The sequence below is a fragment of the Cetorhinus maximus genome, chromosome 2 (genome assembly GCF_964194155.1).
Source record: "Cetorhinus maximus chromosome 2, sCetMax3.hap1.1, whole genome shotgun sequence".
Taxonomy (NCBI): domain Eukaryota; kingdom Metazoa; phylum Chordata; class Chondrichthyes; order Lamniformes; family Cetorhinidae; genus Cetorhinus; species Cetorhinus maximus.
This window is the reverse complement of record NC_135880.1, coordinates 228,494,860-228,518,261: the sequence shown is the minus strand read 5'-3', so window position 1 is coordinate 228,518,261 and position 23,402 is coordinate 228,494,860. Positions and strand designations below refer to the sequence as shown.

At 43.6% G+C, this 23,402-nt stretch overlaps 1 protein-coding gene across 1 annotated transcript in view; it reads left to right on the top strand.

Moving 5' to 3' along the window:
- Window positions 1–23,402, top strand: part of LOC144671671 (glutamate receptor ionotropic, kainate 4-like) — a 123,953-nt gene that overhangs the window by 10,309 nt on the left and 90,242 nt on the right. The window contains exons 2-5 of the mRNA XM_078533687.1: window positions 4,629–4,682; window positions 6,152–6,313; window positions 11,603–11,755; window positions 21,151–21,255. Coding sequence (XP_078389813.1) covers window positions 4,632–4,682; window positions 6,152–6,313; window positions 11,603–11,755; window positions 21,151–21,255 — 471 coding nt within the window. The 5' untranslated portion in view covers window positions 4,629–4,631. The remainder of the gene's footprint in view (window positions 1–4,628; window positions 4,683–6,151; window positions 6,314–11,602; window positions 11,756–21,150; window positions 21,256–23,402) is intronic.

The following is a 23,402-nucleotide window of genomic DNA, read 5'->3' as shown; positions in this document are numbered from 1 at the left end:
TCTTTACAGTGCAGAAGGAGGCCATTCGGCCCATCAAGTCTGCACTGACTCTCTGAAAGAGCATTCCACCTAGTCCCACTCCCCTGCTTTATCCCTGTAACCTTGCACATTCTCTCTTTTCATGTAGCAATCCAATTCCCTTTTGAATACCTCAATCGAACCTGCCTCCACCACCCTCTCAGGAAGTTTGTTCCAGACTCCAGCCACCCTCTGGGTGAAAAAGTTTTCCTCACATCACATACTCCTTTTGCCAATTATTTTGAATCTGTGCCCTCTAGTTCTTGATGTTCTCTTGTGTGGGAACAGTTTCTCACTAATTACGCTGTCCATACCCCTCAGGATCTTGAATACCTCTACCAAGTCTACTCTCAGCCTTCTTTTCTCCAAGGAAACCAGTCCCAACCTCTCAAATTTATCCTCATTGCTACAGTTCTTCATCACTGGAATCATTCTTGTGAATCTCCTCTGTACTTCCTCCAATGCCTTCACATCCTTCCTCAAGTATGGTGCCAGAACTGGACGCAGCACTCCAGATGAGGCCTAAGTAGTGTCTTATACGAGTTCAACATGGCCTCCTTATTCTTGTATTCAATGCCCCTATTAATAAAGCCTAAGATATTATATGCTTTAATAACTGCTCTCAAATGCCCTGCAATCTTCAATGACTTATGTACATATACACCGAGGTTCCTCTGTTCCTGCAACTCCTTTAGAGTTTCTACCTTTATTTTGTACTGTCTCTCCATATTCTTTTTGCCAAAATGAATCACCTCGCTTTTCTCTGCATTGGACTTCATAGCCACTTGTCTGCCCAATCTACCAACATGTCTATGTCCTTTTAAATTTAAGACTATCCTCATTACTGTTGATAGCGTTTCCATTCTTCGTATCATCTGCAAATTTTGAAATCATGACCTGAATTCCATTAATATGTATCAGTATCATTAATATATATTAATATTAATATATTAATCTATATATATATTTCCTCCAATGATTTTGAGACCCTGGTTACCAAACTGAATTTTACACTCTAACATGACACTTTGTAATGTCTAGGCCTCCCTGGTTTATTCTCTGAAGAATCTTGAATCCGAGGACTCTTGGTATGACTAAGCTCTCCTCATAAATTGGCAAGTTATGCGCAACACTGAGATAGATGTCTTTGCTGCTCGAAGTATTGTTTCGGGATGAGATTGTTTGCAACATATGCTGGCCACCCATTTATCCAGTATTCTCTCATTTTAGCACATTCTTCATTTGCTTTTTGTGCTTGTCAGATTTCATTCAGCCCTTGTTGTTGGTAGGAATTTTGTAGTCAATGAGGTTTATGATTGTACATTCTCAAAGAAATGTATGTCAAGCTTCTCAACAGGAATGCATGATAATGCATCTGCTGTTTGCTGTTTGCCTTGGTTATATTTGTATGGTTCCTTCACCTGCCATTCCTAGGACATCTTCTGCCTGGTTTGTTCATCTACTTTAGAGATTAGTTGTAGATCTGTGTAAGCATTTCAACTTAACAGTGATTGGTTATGGATCAAATACAAAGTTTCTGTACTTTCTCTTCCTTTGGACTGGAGTTTAGCAGTCAGCTGTCCCTTAACCTTCAATGGAATGCCTCCTGGACCATGGAGTCACATGTTCAATGTCTAGAGGAAGTCTTGAATTAACCATTGTTCTCTGCCTGAAAGAATTCTTTGCATTGGTGCAGCCTTTTCCTGCCACAGTGAGAACACTGTGTAATGGCGGCTACTGTGCCCTCTTCATCTTTTCCCTGTTTTGGCTTAGATGCACTTTTACTTCTATATCCCACACTGTACTGTATCAGCTGTTTTTCTCCATGAGGTTTCTTTTTTGCCTCGAATAAAAATATGGTTTTGCTTTCTGACTTCTGACTGCCTTGTTAACTGCACAACATCACTAAGGGCAAATCTTCCCTCAACTGCAGAAAATCTGATAAACTCTCTTCTAAGACTCCTACAACAGTGCGGTCCTAAATTCATTTATCTTTCAGGGCTCGATATTCACAATTCTCAGCTAGTTGATATAAATTGTTAATGAAGGAATCTATGCTCTCTCCCAGTGTTTGGATGCGCGTATTGAATTTTACTCTCTCTATAATGGTGTTCCTTCAAAGACCAAAATAAGTATCAAAGGCTTTGATAACCTCTTCATATGTCGCCGTCTCTTCATTTATACTTTGTCTGACCACTACATCGTCTGCACTGCTGTCTATGGCATAGAGTGAGGTACTGAACTGCTCCTTGCTCGTCCTCTCTGCTAGTCCCAAAGCTGTTCTGCACTTAGTAAGGCTGCAATGGCAGTTCTGCCACTTCTCGGCTTGATCTGAGCCTTCCACGTAATTGAAGCACTCTGGTAAAGGTAGGATTTTCTTCATGCCTTCCCTTCACTGTAGCCTTTTCTGGAGTTTGGTTGAAGATTTTCCCGTGCTGTCCTTGTCCTGCAGTCGTTTCTCTTGCTGCTTCTTCCAGTCACTGGACTCTTCACTATTGCTTCTTTTGTCATGGCTTCTGCTGTCACTATCTGTTATCATTGATGTGGGTCTTAGATGAGGTTGTTCGTGACCTTGACTTATAGATACTGCTGGAGGCAAGGCTTTTGGTAAACTCTACCCTTTATTGAACATAATACTAACTATGTATGAAGCATGAAGCTCTACATAGAACTATCTCTCTCCATGCTCTTTTGTTTTGTGATCTCACAGCACTGATGATGTAGAATATATATTTACATATTTAACATTAACCCTTCATACTACAAAACAGATAGGCTCAAGCTCTGCATGATACTCTGTGCTATATTGGAGCTGGATTCCTCAATGCTCCTTTTTAGTGACCAGAGGCTCTGTGGCAGACCGACTGGTGGCACCAAGTATCTTTGTGTGTATATTCATCAGCATTTTCCTATAGGCTGGTCCATCAAAGTCCTTATATGAGTCCCTTGTACAGAACTCATCTAATACCCTGCCCTCTGCTGAGATGGCATGCAAGCTATCTGGCAGGGTCCCAGTGGATTGGAAAATAGCTGATGTAACACCTTTATTCAAGAAAGGAGGGAAACAGAAAGCAGGAAATTATAGGCCACTTACCCTAACATCTCTCACAGAGAAATAGCTAGAAGAGGTTACAGTAGGATACTTATAAAATCATAATTTGATCAAGCAGAGTCAGCATGACTTTGTGAAAGGGAAATTGTGTTTAACGAATTTATTAGAGTTTTTTGAGGAAGTAACAAACAAGGTGGATAAAGGGAACCTGTAGATGTGGTGTATTTAGATTTCCAGAAGACATTTGATAAGGTGCCACATCAAACGTTACTACGCAAGATACGATTACATGGTATTGTGGGTAACATACTATCATGGATAAAGGATTGGTTAGCCAACAGGAAGCAGAGAGTAGGGATCAATGGGCCTTTTTCAGGTTGGCATGCTGTAGGGATCAGTGCTAGGACATTGGTGAGACCACATCTGGAATACTGTGTAGAGTTTTGATCTCCTATTTTGAAAAAATATATAATTATGTTAGAAACTGTTCAGAGAAGGTTCACTTGACTCATTCTTGTGATGAAGGACTTAACTTATGAAGAAAGGTTGAACAGGTTGGGCCAATACCCATTGGAGTTTAATAGAATGAGAGGTGATCTTATTGAAACATATAAGATCCTGAGAGGACTTGATAGCGTAGATATCAGGAGGATGTTTCTATTTGTAGGGGACACTAGAACTAGGGGACACAGTTTAAGAATAAGCGATCTCCCTTTTAAAACTGAGATAAGGAGTAATTTTTCTCTCAGAGGGTCGTTAGTCTGTGGAACTCTCTTCTCCAGTGGAGGTTGGGTCACTGAATTTATTCAAGGCAGAGTTAGACAGATTTTTGATAGACGAGGGAGTCGAGGGTCATGGGGGACAGACAGGAAAGTAGAGTTGAGACCACAACCAGATCAGCCATGATCTTATTGAATGGTGGATCAGACTTGAAGGGCCAAGTCCTCTGTTCCTATCTTCCTAAGCTATCCATTCTCTCTGCCCTGGCTGCTTATGCCTGGTAACTCATCATGTGCAGATTCTGGCCCTATACTGACTTCTAAAGGTAGTCAAGGGAAAATCCTTCCCATTAGCTTGATGGTACAAGGACCAAAGGACACAGATTTAAGATTTTGGGCAAAAGAGGCAAAAGGAGAGATGTAAAAAACAGCTTTTTAATGCAGCAAGTGGTAAATGGCTTGGAACTCGCTGCCCCCGAGGGTGGGGAAGTGCAAATAATCAATAATTTCAAAAGAAATTGGATGAGCATTTAAACGAAATAAACAGAATCAAGTGGGGGAGTGGGGCTGCCTGGATTGCTCCGCAGGGAGCTGGCATTAACTTGATGGACTGAATGGCCTCCTTTGTACCCTAAATGACTCTATGGCCGGAATTTTCCATCCCCTCATGCCGGCAGGATCTTCCGGTCCTGCCAATGTGAACAGAGATTTCAATGGCTCGCCAGAAAGGGGGCTGTAAAATTCCAGCTTTAAGTTAGTGAAAAGTGCATTTAAAAGAGAGCTTACAACTTCTTTTTAATTCAAAAAGTGACAAATGTTTATAATAACTTGTTTTCCAGGCCATGGAGTTAGGAATGACATCTGCCTATTATAACTACATCTTCACATCTCTGGTAAAGTATTGCCAAACAATGGTAAATTTACCTGGTAAAGGGATGGAGGGGAGATGGGAAAGGAAGGTGTGGGAGGAGAGGGACGAAGGAGGGAAGGGGAGGAAGGGAAGGAGGTAGAAAAAGGGGAGGAGGAGAAGGGGAGGAAGAGAAGGAGAGGGAAGGTAGAAAAGGGAGGAGGGAAGAGAGAGGGAGGGAAGAGGAGAGGGAGTGAGGGAAGGAAGGAGGGCAAGGGGAGGTAAGAGGGAATAGGGAAGAAGAGGAGGATGTGGGTGGGGAGTTTGAAGGATGGTGGGGTAGTGGTGGGAGGTGGAGAAGAGGGAGAAGTGGAGTGGGAGAAAGGGAGGAGGGAGGAAGGTGTGGTGCAGGATGGACAAAGCCAGAAACGCCAACTTCCAGGATAGATTTGAAGACATTATGATCATCATATTTGGTTGTTAAATTTAGGAGCAGTTTCTGTAAATGATAAATGTATAAGTTCAGGTCTATGTTGAGTCTATTTAAAAAATCCAAGATACGCTTCAATGGAGCTTTCTTCACTACAAATAGTGATCTTTAGCAAATGGGAAACACCATGGTGTCATACTCACCTTAAGTGAGGAAACATAGATGTGTTACCTCTGCTTAGGACTCAAAATTGCAGCACTTGGATGCATAATATATACCCCAGTTAAAAAAATACCTGCTTTTGTGTCATTTCCCCAATTGCCAAAGTATCAATACAGATATTAGAAAAGTGCAAATTTTCATAGCCTTCCCCTGGAATGCAGATAGTAGAATCATATGTGGACTGGACAGATAACATTGATCACATTCTGTGGTATGTGTGATCTCATCTACAATTAGACATAGAAGTTACCATTTGAGAAAGCAGTATTCGTTAATTGTTGAAGTGTAATGATCAGGTGCAATGTGATATCAGGATGAGATGCCATACAGAAGGAGAATTTTTCAAGAAAATCAATCTGGCCCACTGCTGTAAACCTCTTCTGATGAATGGTCTGTGATTGTTGTCCTGGTCAGAGATTGATCCATATGACCAACATCTTTTAAATCAATGTTTCAGTTCACAATGCAACACAGAGGAAACTGTACAGAAAAGTGAGAGCAATGATTTAATTGCCAATCTGTATTGATTTACCTGATCTGTCAAGCTGATACATGGGGGATTATTGCTGTTTTAAATGTCTGTGAACTAGTAGAGGGAATCAGCCAGGATTCCTGCTCCTGATCGCTGTCCAGAGTCCCTACTGGAAATGCAGATGTGTTGACATTGGAGGATAGAGTCTTGAGCTCCTTCGTCAAATGATTTACCAGCTTGTATTGTGATGGCCCACGTATAAAAACTAGATAGCTGAGTTAGATGTTGGAGGATGACCTATGCCCCTTGAGAAGTGGAGAGAAGAGATCATTGAGAGAAAAGGAGGAGCTAGAAAATAAATCTAAACTTTTTGGCCCCCTCTTGGCTTTAGGAGTTTCCCCTTTTCCATTTTGATGGGTTAAACGAAGGCCATGTGAATATATTTGGATTTTCCATCACTAACCCGGATCATCCACGTTATAATGACTTTGTCTACAGTCTGAATGAATCCTGGCAGGAAAACTGTGCACACATATCTTATCCTGGAGCAGCAGTAAGTATCTGACCTAATACAAATTGAACTGGGTAACAGGTTAATGCATAAATAAAATTACATTTGAAATCAGTTAATGAAAATGTATGTGTGGTGTACATGTGTTTTTTATTTCATCTACCCCAAAACCATTGTTTTTTCTGATTTTCTAATGAAGTGTTTTCCTTGGTGCTACTGATTAGAATGAATGAAAATCTCCCACCCAGCTCTTGCTGCAGGTGTGATCATGCTCTGACTGGATTGTTTTATCTGTAGCTCACTATCACAGGCTAATTGATCAGAGACTTAATTGGAGGAGCCACATAAATACTGTGGCTAAAAAGCAGGGAAGGGGCTGGGAATTCTGTGGAATGTAACTCATTCCATGCTGGGTGTTTACTGGCCCCAGGCAGGTGGGTTGGGAGGCCTGAGGGCTGATAAAATCACAGGGAACCTGGTCCCACCACAGCATTTTACCAATGGCAGGATCAGATACTAGGAGGCTGCCAATGTGTAGGCAGCAAATTTGCATAATTATATCACACACAATTGCAGAATCACAGTGAAGAGGAGGCCCTTCGGCTCATCGAGTCTGAACCGACACGTGAGAAACACCTGACTTACCTACCTAATCCCATTTACCAGCACTTGGCCCATAGTCTTGAATGTTACGACGTGCCAAGTGCTCATCCAGGTACTTTTTAAAGGATGTGAGGCAACCCGCCTCTACCACCCTCCCAGGCAATGCATTCCAGACTGTCACTACCCTCTGGGTAAAAAAGTTTGTCCTCACATCCCCCCTAAGCCTCCTGCCCCTCACCATGAACTTATTACCCCTTGTGACTGACCCTTCAACTCAGGGGAACAGCTGCTCCCTATCCACCCTGTCCATGCCCCTCATAATCTTGTACACCTAGGAATCTCCAACTAGGACAATTTTTCAGTTCCATCAGCAACAACCCCCACTTCCCCCCCCCCAGCTCCCAATGTATGAGGAGGCAGCCTCTCAGTGACAGCCTGGCATGCTGGGAGGGGGGAGGGGGTGATGGTTTAATGAGATAAGGAAGCTGCTGCAGGCAGGGGCAGTAACACTCACAAGCCCAGCAACCTCCCTGGAGGGTTTCTGCTCCAACCCTCAGCCCCGTGAATTTTTAATTGTTTTTTAATTACCTGCTGTAGGCCTTGGGTCTCTTGCACCCCTCAGCAGTGATCATCTCTCCCAGTGGAGCTTCTGAGGCCCTGTGGTTAGGCTAGCATTGTCAGGAGTCCGTCCGCCATCTTTAATTGGACAGCTGGCCAATAGATGGCTAATTCGGAGGCCACCTGTGCTAAAATTGTTGAGCGGGTACAGCTGGTAGCAACTGTGGGGTTCATGACCTGCTTTTTACCCCGACATCAGCGTTCAGAATCACCTCAGAAAATTCCAGCTCCTAGACTCCCAAAATGTTTCCATCATCTACAAGGCACAAGGCAGAAGTGTTATGGAATACTCTGTACTTGCCTGCATCAATGCAGACTCAACAACACTCAAGAAGCACAAACCAGAACAAAGCAGCCTGCTTGATTGGCACCCCACCCACTACGTTAAACATTCACTACCTTCACCCCTATTGCACAGTGGCAGCAGTGGGTCCCATACACAAGATGTAATATAGCAACTCACCAAGGCTTTTTTGAACAGCACCTTCCAAGTTGCGAACTCTATCATCTAGGAGATCAAGGATAGCAGGAGCATGTGAATGCCATCACCTGCAAGTTTCTCTTTAAGTCTCACACCCATCATAACTTAGAAATATATCACTGTTACTTCATCGTTGCTGGGTCAAAATCCCTCCCGAATAGCAATATACATGTACCTATGCCACATAGACAACAGCAGTTCAAAAGGTAGTTCACTGCCACCTTCCCAAGGGAAGATTGGAGTTGGACAATAAATACTCTCCTTGCCAGTGATGCCCATGTCGCATGATTGAATAAAAGGAAAATAACAGACATGTTAGCAGTCTGTAAAAGGGACAGAGATAACTTGGGTATGTAATGAGCTAGGGGATTGAAGGTGGAGAATAGCGGTGAACGTGTATTTTTCTGACTGAAGGGAAGCTTATAGTGGGATCCCTGAGGGTGGGTGTCATTGCTTTTCTTGGTTCAGAATGTCGAAGACCTATAGACTTAGGTGTAGGAAGTACAATTTCAAAGTTTGTGGATGATACAAAACTTGGCAAGATAGGAAAATGGTGAGCACGATAGTGACAAACATTAGATGGATATAAAGAGACTGGCAAAATAGCACATGCAATTTAATGAGGATGAGTGAAGCAATGCACTTTGGGATGAACAACATGAAGAAGCAGTGTAATCAAAACGGTATTATTCTGAAGGGGGTGCAAGAACAAGATTCCTGGGGTTGCATGTGCACGTATCCTTGAAGATGGCAGGCAAGTTGATCAGCAGTGAAGGAAACAATTCAGGGTTGCCAGTGACACCCAGATCCTGTGAATGAATTTTTAAAAAAACAGCACTGATCAAATGCCAGAGTTAGCAGTGATAGAGGGACAGGATAGAGTGAAAAGATGGCAGTATGTGGAGGGTGCTGAAGAGGAGAAGGCAAGAAGTAGTAGATGGGTACATTGAGAGGTATGGGGAGAATCTGAGAGCAGCACTTTGATATGAAGGAAGTTGGAAAATTGTGGCATGAAGTGAAAGAGAAGATTGGGGAGGGCTAGCATTAACTGGAAGGAATAGCTTCCCCTAGAACTTTAACGTCACATGCAACGCAAGAATTTCTTTTATTCATTTATGGGATGTGGGCATTGCTGGCCAGGCCAGCATTTATTGCCCGTCCTATATTGCCCTTGAGAAGGTGGTGGTGAGCTGTCTTCTTGAACCGCTGCAGTCCACGTGGTGTAGGTACACCCAAAGTGCTGTTAGGGAGGGAGTTCCAGGATTTTGACCCAGTGACAGTTAAGGAACTGCGATATATTTCCAAGTAAGGATGGCGAGTGACTTGGAGGGGAACTTCCAGACGGTGGTGTTCCCATCTATCTGCTGCCCTTGTCCTTCTAGGTGGTAGAGCTGTGGTTTTGGAAGGTGCTGTCTAAGGAGCATTGGTGAGTTCCTGCAGTGCATCTTGTAAATGGTACACACTGCTGCTATTGTGCGTCGGTGGAGGAGGGAGTGAAAGTTTATGGGAGGGGTGCCAATCAAGTGGGTTGTTTTGTCCTGGATAGTGTTAAGCTTCTTGAGTGTTGTTGAAACTACACTCATCCAGGCAAGTGGAGAATATTCCATCACACTCCTGACTTATGCCTTGTAGATGGTGGACAGGCTTTGGGGAGTCAGGAGGTGAGTTACTCGCCACAGGATTCCTAGTCTCTGACCTGCTCTTGTAGCCACAGTATTCATATGGCTAGTCCAGTTCAGTTTCTGGTCAATGATAACCCCCAGGATGTTGATAGTGAGGGATTCAGTGATGGTAATGCCACTGAATTTCAAGAGGCAATAATTGGATTCTCTCTTGTTGGTGATGGTCATTGACTAGCATTTATGTGGCACGAATATTACTTGCCACTTGTCACCCCAAGCCTGGATATTGTCCAGGTCTTGCTGCATTTGGACATGGACAGCTTCAGTATCTGAGGAGCCGCAAATGGTGCTGAACATTGTGCAATCTTCAGCGAACACCCCCACTTCTGATCTTATGATGGAAGGAAGGTCATTGATGAAGCAGCTGAGGATAGTTGGGCCTGGAACACTACCCTGAGGAACTCCTGCAGTGATATCCTGGAACTGAGATGATTGACCTCCAACAAACACAATTGGTGGAGCATTTTCCCCCTGATTCCCATTGACTCCATTACTTGGTCAAATGCTGCCTTGATGTCAAGGACAGTCACTCTCACCTCACCTCTGGAGTTCAGCTCTTTTGTCTGTGTTTGAACCAAGGCTGTAATGAGGTCAGGAGCAGAGTGCAACTGGCAGAACTGAAACTGAACATCAGTGAGCAGGTTATTGCTAAGCAATAGCCACTTGATGGTACTGTTGATGGCCCCTTTCATCGCTTTACTGATGATGGAAAGTAGACTGCTGCAGCGGTAATTGGCCGAGTTAGATTTGTCCTGCTTTTTGTGTACAGGACATACCTGGGCAATTTTCCACATTGCCAGGAAGATGCCTGTGTTGTAGCTGTACTGGAACAGCTTGGCTAGGGGCACGACATGTTCTGGAGCAGAGGTCTTCAGTACTTTTGCCGAAAATTGTCAGGGCCCATAGCCTTTGCAGTATCCAGTGCCCACTGCCCCAAGAATGCCTGTTCCCCTAGAACTGCAGCACCAGTTTCGTGCCTTCACTACAGTAAAATCCTGGGGAATCCACCTACAAATTCGTATTAAGCAGAGCTTTATAATGGCCGAGACCCCATTCTCACATGAATGCATCTCTATGTAACCCAATATGTCTACAAACACAATCTATGTCAAAAATGACTAATTCAAATGCAAAATGTAAACACAATAGAGCAGTGAATGTGTGAAAAAGTCTTTTTTCAATTTGTTCACCTCTTACAATGGCCTGACCTTATAAAATACTTGGGCTTTGCATTGAAGAATGTTGGGAGTTAGCTCCACAACAGTTCTGCTAATCCAGAGCTACCAGTGCAGAATTTCAGTTTATCACAGGCATCATTCTCTAGGATTTGCTATTCTGCTGGTAGGAATGGTTAACGACTTTGACATAACCGGAACTTTGTGTCATCTGAGTTTGACTCATTGCAATTTCACTGTATTTGAATTTTTCCTTTCAGGTTTTCACTATTTTTTTAAATTGCTCTTTAACAAGTGAAGAAACATTACGGGCACCTAGTGCCTGGAAAAAGCAAACATATTAGGCCTAATCATGAAATTCAGCTCAGCTGGTTCCTATATTGGCTGATCTGAAGAATGAAGGCAACTCTCTCATCCTGTGAACATTAATTCAAAACTGCAGCTTTGGTGATGGAGAATTTTTCCTTAATTTGAAAAATTATTTTGAAGTAGTTCTGTTTCTTTTAGCTAATTATTAATGGTTGATCAAACTATAATTTTCTGTCCTTGGCAGAACTGATTTAGATACTCAATAAGAAATTACTACTTCAGGCATTTTAAATCTCATTCAAGTTGATGCTTTGAATAATTTTTTAACTGAACCTTTAATTTAAAGTGGAAGAAATTGTTTACAAATTAAGTGTTTCCACGTTCAAATTGAATTTACTTCTGAACTTTGATGAACCATCTTTTTAACTCTCTCCAGAAGTGATCTTCTGCCTCTTGCATCTAGCTCTCCTCTGCGCTTTTGTTTGACGCTGTCTATGTCGTTGTCACCGCTGTCCATGAACTTAACCGCAGTCAGGAAATTGCTGTCAAATCCTTGTCCTGTGGTTCTGCACAGATTTGGCAACATGGAACCAGCCTGATGAACTACCTGAGAATGGTGAGTAATCAATAACTTTAGAGATCAAACTGCTTCGGATTCTGTGTAGATTCTATGAGTGGAGTTTTTCGTACCCGTTGGCGGCGGGTATGTTTAGCAGCGTGAGTGGACAATATGGCGAGAATGCCAAAAATCAGTTTCACCACATTGTGAAACCAGTTTACAATCATCCACTCTGTCCGAAAATGCAGCCCACAATTGACGGGCATCAGGAATTTCATTGTAATACATCTGCATATCATTATAAATCCAGCTCACCAGGATCAGCACCCCCCTGCTGGATCATCCGAGCATGTCGGCGTGATTGCATGCTGACGTGTTTCACAACTGTACATAAGCAATGTGCACCTTGCGAGCTGCACTTCGAGGTTTGTTTGCCGACCTTGCTTCAGGCAGCACTCGCAGTCATCAGCGCCAGGCTTCAAAGGCAGCACCACATCACTTTTAGGGGGGCTCAGAGACAGGTCTCTAAGTACCAGACCAGCCATTAGGTATAGGTGGCTTTTCAACAGTTGCAGGGCTAGGGCTTGTTTGGGGAAGGGGGAGAAGTGGCCTCAAACAAGGGAAGAGGCTGCAGGGTGAGGGCTGTACTGGGGAAGGGGGGTATCTCAGGGTATGTATGGGGCACAAGTTGATCTGTGCAAGTGGCTTCAAGATGGTGAGGGCTGAGGAGGCAGTTTCCAGAGGAGATGAAGCCAAATGGAGATGTGAGGGTGTGTGAGAGAGAGTGAGTGGTGATGTCCCTTGAGCTGGCAGTGAGTGAGATGCCAGTGAATGTGTGTTGGGCTTGAGTGTGTGAGTTTAGAGTGATGAGATGGTTGCCTTACCCTGGCTGCACAGATGAGATCATTCTTCCTCTTTCTGCATTAGATGGCCAACCTCTTCTGTGCAGCATTTTGGAATGATCACCACTGTCATCACTTACCAAGCCGGAGTGGTGAGATTGCTGGACCTCCTGCAGCCAGAGCGAGGGTAGAGGACATCACAGCGGGCCTCCATGGTGTCCAAAAGATGTTCCAGGGGTGTGTCACTGAATGGGGGAGCTGCAGTCTTCTTTCCTTTCAAGGCCATGTCTTCTGTGCAGCAGTCCTGGGCTGGAAGCACTGAAAGGTGTGTGTGGCTGTACTTTAAATAGGGCACCCAGTATAATGAAACAGCAAGGTAACTGTGTGGCGGGCAAATGAGAGCCCACCCACCATCGAAACGGCGTGCTTCCCAGGAATGCGTGATTAATGAGGCAGGATTGGGATGATACAGAGTGAGAAGCTGCCATTGCAGCCAGTGGGTAAAACATTGTTTTTCCTGCCTAGTGCACATCTGGGATGATTCCACCCTATATGTTATCATTGTTCTGTATATGTATGGAATCATGGAATTTATACAGTATTGCTGCCTCTTTGTGTGGAATCAATATAGTGTGGTTGCTCTGTGCCCAATTGGAGCCTGCACCGTCTCATTGCCCAGAGTCTCTATGGAATCTATATAGTGTTACAGCCCCCTCTTAGTTTCAGAGTGGTTTCTGTGAATTAATCACAATAATGTAAAATGTTATCATTGTAGTCAGTAAATATAACTTCTAGCAACTGTTCTGCTTTGCAGATTAATATGTAGATCTCTGTGGAAACTGTGGGCCAATTAAATAAGCAGGCAGCTTTCTTGCCTCTGAGTCAGAACGTTATGGGCTCAAGTCCCATTCCAGAGACTCAAAGCACAAAATCTATGAGGCTGACACTCAAGATCAACACTAAGGAAATGCTGTGCTTTCAGGGTTGCTATTTTCCTGACGAGATGGCAAACCATCCTCTCAGGTGGATGTGAAAAAAATCCCATGGCATAATTGGAAGATGACTAGGGGAGTTCTCCCTGGTGCTCCCTCAGTCATCTTCACTAAAACAGATTATCTGGCCATTATCAGCATTGCCATTTGAATTGGCTGCCACACTTCCTACATCAGGACAGTGACTGCACTCATTGTAATATGCTTTGGGACATTCTGAGGTTGTGACAGATGCTGTAGAAATGCAAGTCTTTCTTTCCAAGGAGACAATACTGTCTTGGATAGTCCCCAAGATTTGTGGACTCTTGGCGTGGTTCTTGGTTACTGGTATGCATGACCTATCTTCCCTTAGACAGGCTGTAGTCGTATTCTGGTACTTGCTTTAAACTAGTTTATTAACACTATATCTAAATAGATTACAGAATAGGTATGTTGCTCCTGAGCACAGTGTGTTCCATCCTCTCGCTCTCTCTTGAGCGATGTCCTCTTGGCTGGAGGTGCAGATCTGGAGCTGAGGGACTGGCTGGCTGAGGGCATCGGTCCCTTGGCAGAGCTCCCTGTCAATCCTGTGTATGGCAGCAGAATTAAAAGCAGGAGAGAGAGCACTCACAGATGCGCTGAGAGATGGATGATGTGGTGCAGGATCCTCACATGGGTTTTCACTGCCGACATCACTGCCACCGTAGGAACGGTCCACATCCTTACCATCAGCACAATGGCACACTCCTTGAAGTGAGTGAGGGGCCTGATGTGGGCCACCCCACACCCAATCTGGGACCTCACCCTGCTGATGTGAGCCAGCTTCTCCTGCATGAAAACAGATGGAGAGATTGTGAGCAGGACACATGGCACTGTGTGGAACATTTGAGTGGTGAGCGGAGCCATGGACAGGATGAAGACGTGAGCTCCAGAGGATATGAGGCTAATGGAGATGCGAGGGTGTATGAGAGAGTTAGTGGTGTTGTCCCTTGAGGTGTGAGATCCCTGTGGATGTGTGATGTGTTTGCGAGTGTGAGAGTTCAGAGTGATGAGAAGAGTGACTTACCCTGGCGGAACGGATGACAGCATTCATCCTCTTCCTGCACTGGATGGTTTTCCTCTTTTGAAGGGCATTGGCGCTGAGCACCGCCTCCCCTGCTGGATTGGTAAGCTTGCTCGCTGGTCTTCACTCAGAGCAGTGGTAGAGGACTTTGCGGTAGGGCCTCCATTGTATCCAGTAGGCACTCGCGGGAGGCGTCTCTAATTTTGGGAGCAGCACGTTTCCTCCCTTTGGCAGCCATCAGTTCCCAGCAGCTTCCTATCCCTTGGCATGCTAGCCCTGTGCAGGGGCAGCCTTTAATTATGGCTTCCGGATTACTGAAGGTCTGAGCTAATGGCAGGATAGGCGCATCAGAGGCCACCCCGCCAGCGAGCCGATGTTTCCCATGAATGCATAATTAATGAGGTGGGACGCACTGGGACAATGCCTTGTGAAAAGCCCCCATTGCAGCAGACAGGTAACATCCTTTTTCCCACCCATTACCGTACTTAGTGTAAATCTGGGACAATTCCACCCATTGATAAAGTTTGACTACTTTGAAGTCAATCCAGAACTGAAAATCCATGAAGAACTTCAGAATCTAAGAAATATGTGGCAAATCATGCAAACCTTTCTGGCATTCTACGAATGGTTTGAACGATGCTGTTTTTGACAAAAAGGCCAAATGGTGCAACCTCTGGGCTGACACCAGCATCACCAACAAAGATCTGGCAAGTGAACGAATGACATTGGAACTTCCAGGGTTCAAAGTCCCTCAAAAGTAGTGATCACAGAATTTTAACGTCACAGGAGGCCATTCGGTGCATCGTGTCTGCACTGGCTCTCCAAATGAGCATTATGACCTAGTGCCATTGCCCTGCCTTTTCCCCGGATCCCTTGCACATTGTTTCTATTGAAATAATCATCCAATGCCTTCTTGAATGCCTCGATTGAAGCTGCCTCCACCACACTTCCAGACAGTGCATTCCAGACCCGAACCACTCGCTGTGTGAAAAAGTTTCTTCTCATGTCGCATTTGCTTCTTTTGTAAATCACTTTAAATCTGTGCCCTCTCGCTCTCGATCCTTTTACAAGCAGGAACAGCTTCTCCCTATCTACTCTGTCCAGCCCCCTCGTGATTACATAGAAACATAGAACATAGAAACTAGGAGCAGGAGTAGGCCATTCAGCCCTTCAAGCCTGCTCCACCATTTACTTTTGTTGACTGGAGTACAAGGGCACCCAGATCCCTTTGTAGATCCACATTTCCCAATATATCACCATTTAAATAATACCCTGCCTTTCTGATTTTCACACTGAAGCGTATAACTTCACATTTATCCACGTTATACTGTTATCTACCATGTGTTTGCCCATACACACAACTTGTCTAAATCGCCCTGAAGCCTCCTTGCATCCTCCTCACAACTCACAACCCCGCCCAGTTTTGTGTCATCAGCAAACTTGGAAATATTCATTTGGTTTCCTCATTCAAGTCATTTATATATATCATGCATAGCTGGGGCCCAAGCACTGAACCCTGCGGTATACCACTAGTCACTGCCTGCCATCCGGAAAAAGACCCATTTATTCCCATTCTCTGTTTTGAACCTGTCAACCAATTCTCAATCTGTGCCAATATATTACCCCTGATCCCATGTGCTCTAATTTTGCCCACTAGCCTCTTATGTGGGACCTTATCAAAAGCCTTCTTGAAATCCAAATACACCACATTCACTGGTTCTCCCTTATTTATTCTACTGCTACATTCTCAAAAAACTCCAGTAGATTAGTAGATTAGTTAAATTAAGTAATCGAGTAGATTAGTTAAGCATGATTTCCCTTTCATAAACCCATGCTGATTTTGTCTAATCCCGTTAATGCTAATGCTTTCCAACTGATTCAAAGATTTTGAACATCTTGATCAAATCTCCTCTTAGCCTTCTTCTCTTCAAGGAGAACAGTCCCAACCTCTTAAGTTTCTCATCTCTGGAACCATTTTTGTAAACCTCTTCTGTATTCTCTCCAATGTGTTGATATCCTTCCTATAATATGGTGCTCAGAACTGTACGCAATACTCCAGCTGAGGTCTAATGAGTGTCTTATATAAATTCAGCATAACCTTCCTGCTCTTGTACTCTATGCACCCATTAATAAAACCCAGGATACTATAGGCTTTATTAATTGCACTCTCCACCTGTCCTGCCACCTTCAATGATCTATGCACATATACACCTAGGCCTTTCTGCTCCTGCACCCCCTTCACAATTTCACCCCTTATTTTATATTGTCTGTCCATGTTCTTCCTACCAAAATGCATCACCTCACACTTCTCTGCATTGAATTTCATCTGCCAACTATCTGCCCATTCCACCAACTTGTCTATGTCCTATTGAAGTTCTACACTGTCCTCCTCACAGTTCACAACGCTCCCAAGCTTCGTATCATCCGCAAACTTTGAAATTGTCCCCTGTGCACCAAGATCTAGATTAGTAATATATATCAGGAGAAACAAGGGTCCCAATACTGACCTCTGGGGAACTCCACCACAAACCTTCCTCCAGTACAAAAAATATCCACTGACCATTATTCTCTGTTTCCTATTTTTCAGCCAATTTTGTATTCATGTTGCTACTGTCCCTTTTATTCCATGAGCAATAACTTTTCTCACAAGTCTGTTGTGTGGCACTGTATCAAATGCCTTTTGAAAGTCTATGTACACCACATCAACAGCATTAACCTCATCGACCTTTTCTGCCACTTCTTCAAAAAACTCTAGCAAATTAGTTAAACACAATTTCCCCTTTAGAAATCCATGCTGGCTCTTCCTTATCAACCCATATTATTCCATGTAACTACTAATTCTATCCCGAATAATTGTTTCTAGAATCTTGCCCACCACTGAAGTTAAACTGTCTGGTCTATAATTGCTGGGCTTATCCTTACAACCTTTTTTGAAGGGCGTAATATTTGCAACACTCAATCGAATCCACAGGGATATCACAGCTTCTCCACAAATGGCATTTCAAGGACAGTTTAACTTGTGACTGGTCACCCAGACCAGACTGTTCACCAAATTGTGGATGAATGTGGTCTACAAAGATTTGAAGTAGGATTCAATGCAATCCACCCAACAAGACACAGTGCTGTGACTTGGCTGTCCAACTTAGACCTGGACTTGTAAAGCTTCAAAATGTCATATTATTAGGGCATCAGTCGGTGTTCTTTGCTGAGCATGCCAGATTCCAAAGGGAAACCTGTCTTACTGATCATCATCTTTTTTTTTGTATTTTGAAAACGAGGAAGAGAAGCTACTGATCCTAGAAGCATTAAGATTAAGGTTACACAGTTGAAACAGTCTTACAAAAACATCCCAAAGAAAAAAAACCCACTTAGTCAAACAGACACAAGTAAACTACTTCGTAACAACTCCATTTTAGATTTTTTTAACTATAAAAATTCAGTAATATTACCACAAGGCAAAACTGCTGTTACTTAGTAAAGGTATAGCACATAACTCCTCAAACACTTCCACTCTGCTGTGGAAATCCAAGACAGTTCAGAAAATAAACTGCTTTCTGAAACAAGGGCCAGAATATTGCCATCAACGTGCAGGGGCGGGCCCAACACACCGACGCGCAAAATGACACGAGATGACGTTGGGCGTGCATCCCGACGTCATCGTGCGTCATTTAGATATTTCATTCGGCAGCCTATTAAGGCCATTAAAAAACCAATTAAAGTTGTTAGCAACGCTGTTCGTCCAACCTTAAGGCTGGCGGCAGGTGAAGAGCCCAAGTGGCCTTTGCGTTTTTCAGGAAATCTCATCCACGGGTGGGATGAGGTTTCCTGAAGGTTTTATAAAATAATTAATTAAATTTTGCACAATTCACAAACATGTCCCAGCTCGTGACACTGTCACATGATCTGACATCTTTAACTAAATTTTTTCCTCCTTTATTAAAAAGTTTTACTATCAACTTGATCTCCCTGAGGCAGCTCGGTGGCTCAGGGAGACTGCTGCACTCTTTCACGCGCATGCGCTAAAGAATGCAGGCCCCGACTTTCCATCCTCCCCCTGCCTGCACTGGTAGCGCTGAGCGCTACTGGCCGTGCGCCATGCTGGGCGGGCCTTAATCGGCTCCACGCCCCCGCCCACTCCCGCCCAGCCCACCCGACATAGGTAAGATGCAGCCCAAGAACTTTTGTGGATTGATTGGATGGTTGTTTTAGATTTCACACCTTCTCTCAGCACGGAGCTGGGGTCAAGACATCTACCCCACACAGCCACCACAACTCAGCTCAATATCTTCCCTTAAATATCCTTTCCCCCTTTCATCTTGGATTCCTTTGTCCTCAGCACCTCTTTGAACTCAACTTTTTTCAAAATATAAAAATCTTTCATGTTTTCCCTCTTGCCTTCACTTTTGATTCAAATAGAATTAAATAACCTTCCTGTGTTTACTTATGAAACCTTTATAAATTGTATAAGTCCCTTAAATTCCCCTTTGACATCTGCTTTTATTTAACTCCCTACCTATCTCCTAATGCAGAATTTTAAAACCCCACCTATTTACTTATGGGAGTGTCTGAGGATGTAGGCGTCATGGGAGCTGCCTGGGTACCTTGCACAGACTTGTAGAATCTGCATCCTGTGATCACACACTATCTGCACGTTCATGGAGTGGAAGCCCTTCCTGTTGAGGAAGGCACCGGGCTCACCTGCTGGCACCTTGATGGCCACGTGTGTACAGTCTATTGCACCCTGGATGCGGGAGAAACCAGCAATCGCCGTGAAGCCTCTGGCTCGCTGTGCCTGACTTGCCTGGTCCCACTGGAAGTGGATGAAGGTCAATACACACCTGAACAGAGCGTCTGTGACCTGCTTGACACAAGTGTGGACAGCTGATTGGAAGACACCACAAGGATCACCCACCAAGCTCTGGAAGAAGCCAGAGGCATAGAAGTTGAAGGCAGCTGTGACCTTCAGAGCTGCTGGCATGGGGTGTCCATCCACGCAGTTAGGAGAGATCTCAGGGCCAATCATCTGACAGATATAGTTGACTGTCACTCTTGACAGTCGGAGCCTCCTTCGGCACTGCACCTCAGACATATTGAGGTAGCTGCTTCTCCGACTGTATTCCTTGGCAGCAGGATAGTGGCATCTTCTGTGGCCCCTTCCACCTTGGACTACCTCTTGGCCCAGGGCCCCTTGTGCCTACGCCTGTACTCCCAAAGGTGGCTCCCCTGGAGGCTGATTGACCACTCCTGGCCTCCTCCTTATTCTAGCCCTCCTTTCCTCCTCAGGGGAGCTGCCTCCAGTGGACATGTCAGAACCCAGACTAAAGGGAGGTCCCCAGAAAGCCGCAGGCCCGATAAAGATTCCTGACTGAACAGCGCTGACCTGAAGGTTCAAAGTACACAGAAAGCGGCTGGAATTCGTTCTGAACTGCTACAGATCACACAGGCAAGTTTAAAACACTTTCTGCAATAAATACTTCACAAACCAGATTGACAACCCCACTGACCCCTATTATCCCGCCCGTGGATGAGTTTTATTAAAAAGTCACTTACCCGCCTGCCCGTTGTGCCTGTGCGCCGAGCCGAAGATCGCACGGGCGCCTGAAAATCGGCGTTGATTGCTGAGTTAAGGGCCTTAACTGGCCCGTTAATTAATGGCTTCATCGCACGCGCGCCCAACGAAATAACGTGATGGCACGCGGTGATGTTTCCCCCCCCAACATGTCACCCAGAAAATTCTGCCCTATAAATCCAACTTCACCATAACCTCTCATAACAAATTCATGCATCTAACACCTTTACCCCTTTTATCTCTCAACTTTCACAAACAAACTGTCTCTACCACCGTCTCTGTTTAATTAATCATGGACACACAGATCCTTCTTTACAAAATACCACCATATTCCCAAAATTTTTTTTTTAAAAATAACATCCACCTTCACAATGTGCAAGAAGGCAGTGTATTCCAGGTCATAACTACTCACCATAAAAAGTCTAGTATCATCCTTATAAATCTTTATCCAGTGCTGCTAGAACATAGGAACATCAAAACAGGAGGAGGCCATTTCGCCTCTTGAGCCTGTTCTAACATTCAGTGAGATGCCTAATCTGTGGCCTAACTCCATAAGCCATCTTTGCCCAATACCCCTTAATACCTTTGGTTAACAAAAATACATCAATCTCAGATTTAAAGTTATATTCTATCCTTTTTATGCTGTCACTCTGGTGGAGAAGTAGTTATAAAAACAACCCAACCTCACGAAGGTGACACTGGTGAGCTTCCTGGCCAAATGGAAGTTAATGGGACACAGTGTAAAGTTGAGATTTACCTGAGAGGAAGGATAAGGAGCTATATGTGTACAAGCTTTAAGTGACTTTGTGTAAAATTAGGAGAATCTGTATCACTGTAGGGAAGTGTGGATATAAAATGTATGTAAATGAAATGGATTACAAGTAACTGCACATAAACTGACCCTGGAATTTAGCATCACGTTCTTAGGTTTTTTCAGGTGAACATATTTAAGAATGAATCTGTGTCAATGGCCAATATTTTTTTCCCCCCCCCCTCCCCGGGTCCAGGTGGAATTAGACGGTCTAACTGGTCATGTTGAATTCAACAGCAAGGGTCAGAGAACTAATTACATTTTGAAGATTATGCAACGCAGTAGAGAAGGGCTGAAACAGGTAACCTGAGAATTTTCACAACTAGAGTATTTTTATAGTTTTTTTTTGGAATGTTGTGGGTTTGGAAAAGAATTTTGAGAATTTGAAGTTGGAGGGTATGCCGAAGACAGACCATGAACAGTTTGAACAGTTTAAAATGTTTTACTTTCTTCCTTAATTCCAATCTTATATGGAGATTTTTGTGCTGATGTGAAAACAACATACAGAGCAGCTTAATTGTACTTGGACCTCTAATTGCTGATTCACCCCACCAGGACTAGTTGAGTACTGGAAACAGCACACTTCTGGGATTAGCAGCATGGGATGAGATTAGCTTAATCCCAAGAATTTTAAGATCGTTGCTGCAAATGGCATTATAGGGAGAAAGATAAAGCAACTCTATTTCCTTGTAGATATTTTGCATTATGTTTCTACACTGGTATGCCTTTCTTCTTTAATATACCAACATATGTTTTTTTCTGTTTCCCTCTCTTTCATACAAACATACGAACATACAAATTAGGAGTAGCAGTAGGCCATTTGGCTCCTCGAGCCTGCTCCGCCATTCAATAAAATCATGGCTGATCTGATCGTGGCCTCAACTCCATATTCCCATCAACCTGATGGATTCTTGACTAACAATGGTGCCAAAGGTTACCTGCCTCTGCCTTAAAAATATTCAATGACCCTGCCTCCACCACTCTCTGGGGAAGAGAGTTCCAAAGACTCACAATGCTCAGAAAAAAATTCTTCTCACCATTGTCTTGAATGGGAGACCCCTTATTTTTAAACTGTATCTCCTAGTTCTAGTCTCTCCTACAAGGAGAAACATCCTTTCAGCATTCACTCTGTCAAGTCCCCTCAGGATCTTATGTGTTTCAATAAGATCACCTCTCATTCTTCTAAACTCCAATGGATACAGGCCCAGCCTATCCAACCTTTCCTAATAAGATAATCCCCAGATCCCAGGTATCAGATGAATGAATCTTCACTGAACTTCTTCTAACATATTTATATCCTTACTTAAATAAGGAAACCAAAACTATATACAGTACTCCAGATGTGGTCTCACTTAACACCCTAAACTGTTGCAAAACATCCCTACTTTTATATTCCATTCCCCTTACAATAAACAACAACATTCTATTTGCCTCCCTAATCACTTGCTGTACCTGCATACTAATGTTTCCTGATTCATGTACCAGGACACCCAGTTCCCTCTGTACCTCAGAGTTCTGCAATCTCTCTCCATTTAAATAATATCCAGTTTTTCTATTCTTCCTGTCAAAGTGACAAGCTCACATTTTCAAACATTATATTCCATCTGCAAAATTTCTGCCCACTCATTTAACCTAACTATATCCCTTTGCAGATTCCTTATGTCCTCTTCACAACTCACTTTCTTGCCTATCTTTGTATCATCAGCAAATTTAGCAACCATGCATTTAGTCCCTTCGTCCAAGTAATTGATATAAAAATTGTAAATAGTTGGCATGACCCATTTATGCCTACTCTCTGTTCCCTATTAGTGAACCAATCATCTATCCATGCAAAAACCCCCTATACCATGGGCACTTATTTTGCATCATTACTTTTGATGTGGCACCTTGCCAAGAGCCTTCTAGAAATCTAAGTACAGCACATCCCCTTTATTCACGTTGCTTGCTACTTCCTCAAAAAACTCCAATAAACTAGTCAAACATGATCTCCCTTTCACAAATCCATTTTGACTCTGCCTGATTGCATTGAGATTTTCTAAGTACCCCGCTATAACCTCCTTAATAATAGACTCTAGCATTTTCTCTATTACAGATGTGAAGCTAACTGACCTGTAGTTTCCTGCTTTGTCTCCCTTCTTTCTTGAATAGGGGGGGTCACATTCACTATTTTCCAATCTGATAGGACCTCTCCAGAATCTAGGGAATTTCGGAAAATTGAAAACAAAGCATCTACTATCCCAGCAACCACTTCTTTTAAGACCCTAGGATGAAGTCCATGGGGACTTGTCAGCCATTATTTCTAATAATTTTCTCAGGACCCTTTCCCTGATAACTGTAATGGTTAGTAGTTCCTACCTCCCTTTCACCTCCTGATTCACAATTCTTTCTGGGATGTGACTTGGAATCCTCTACAATGAAGACAAATGGAAAATATCTGTTCACTTCATC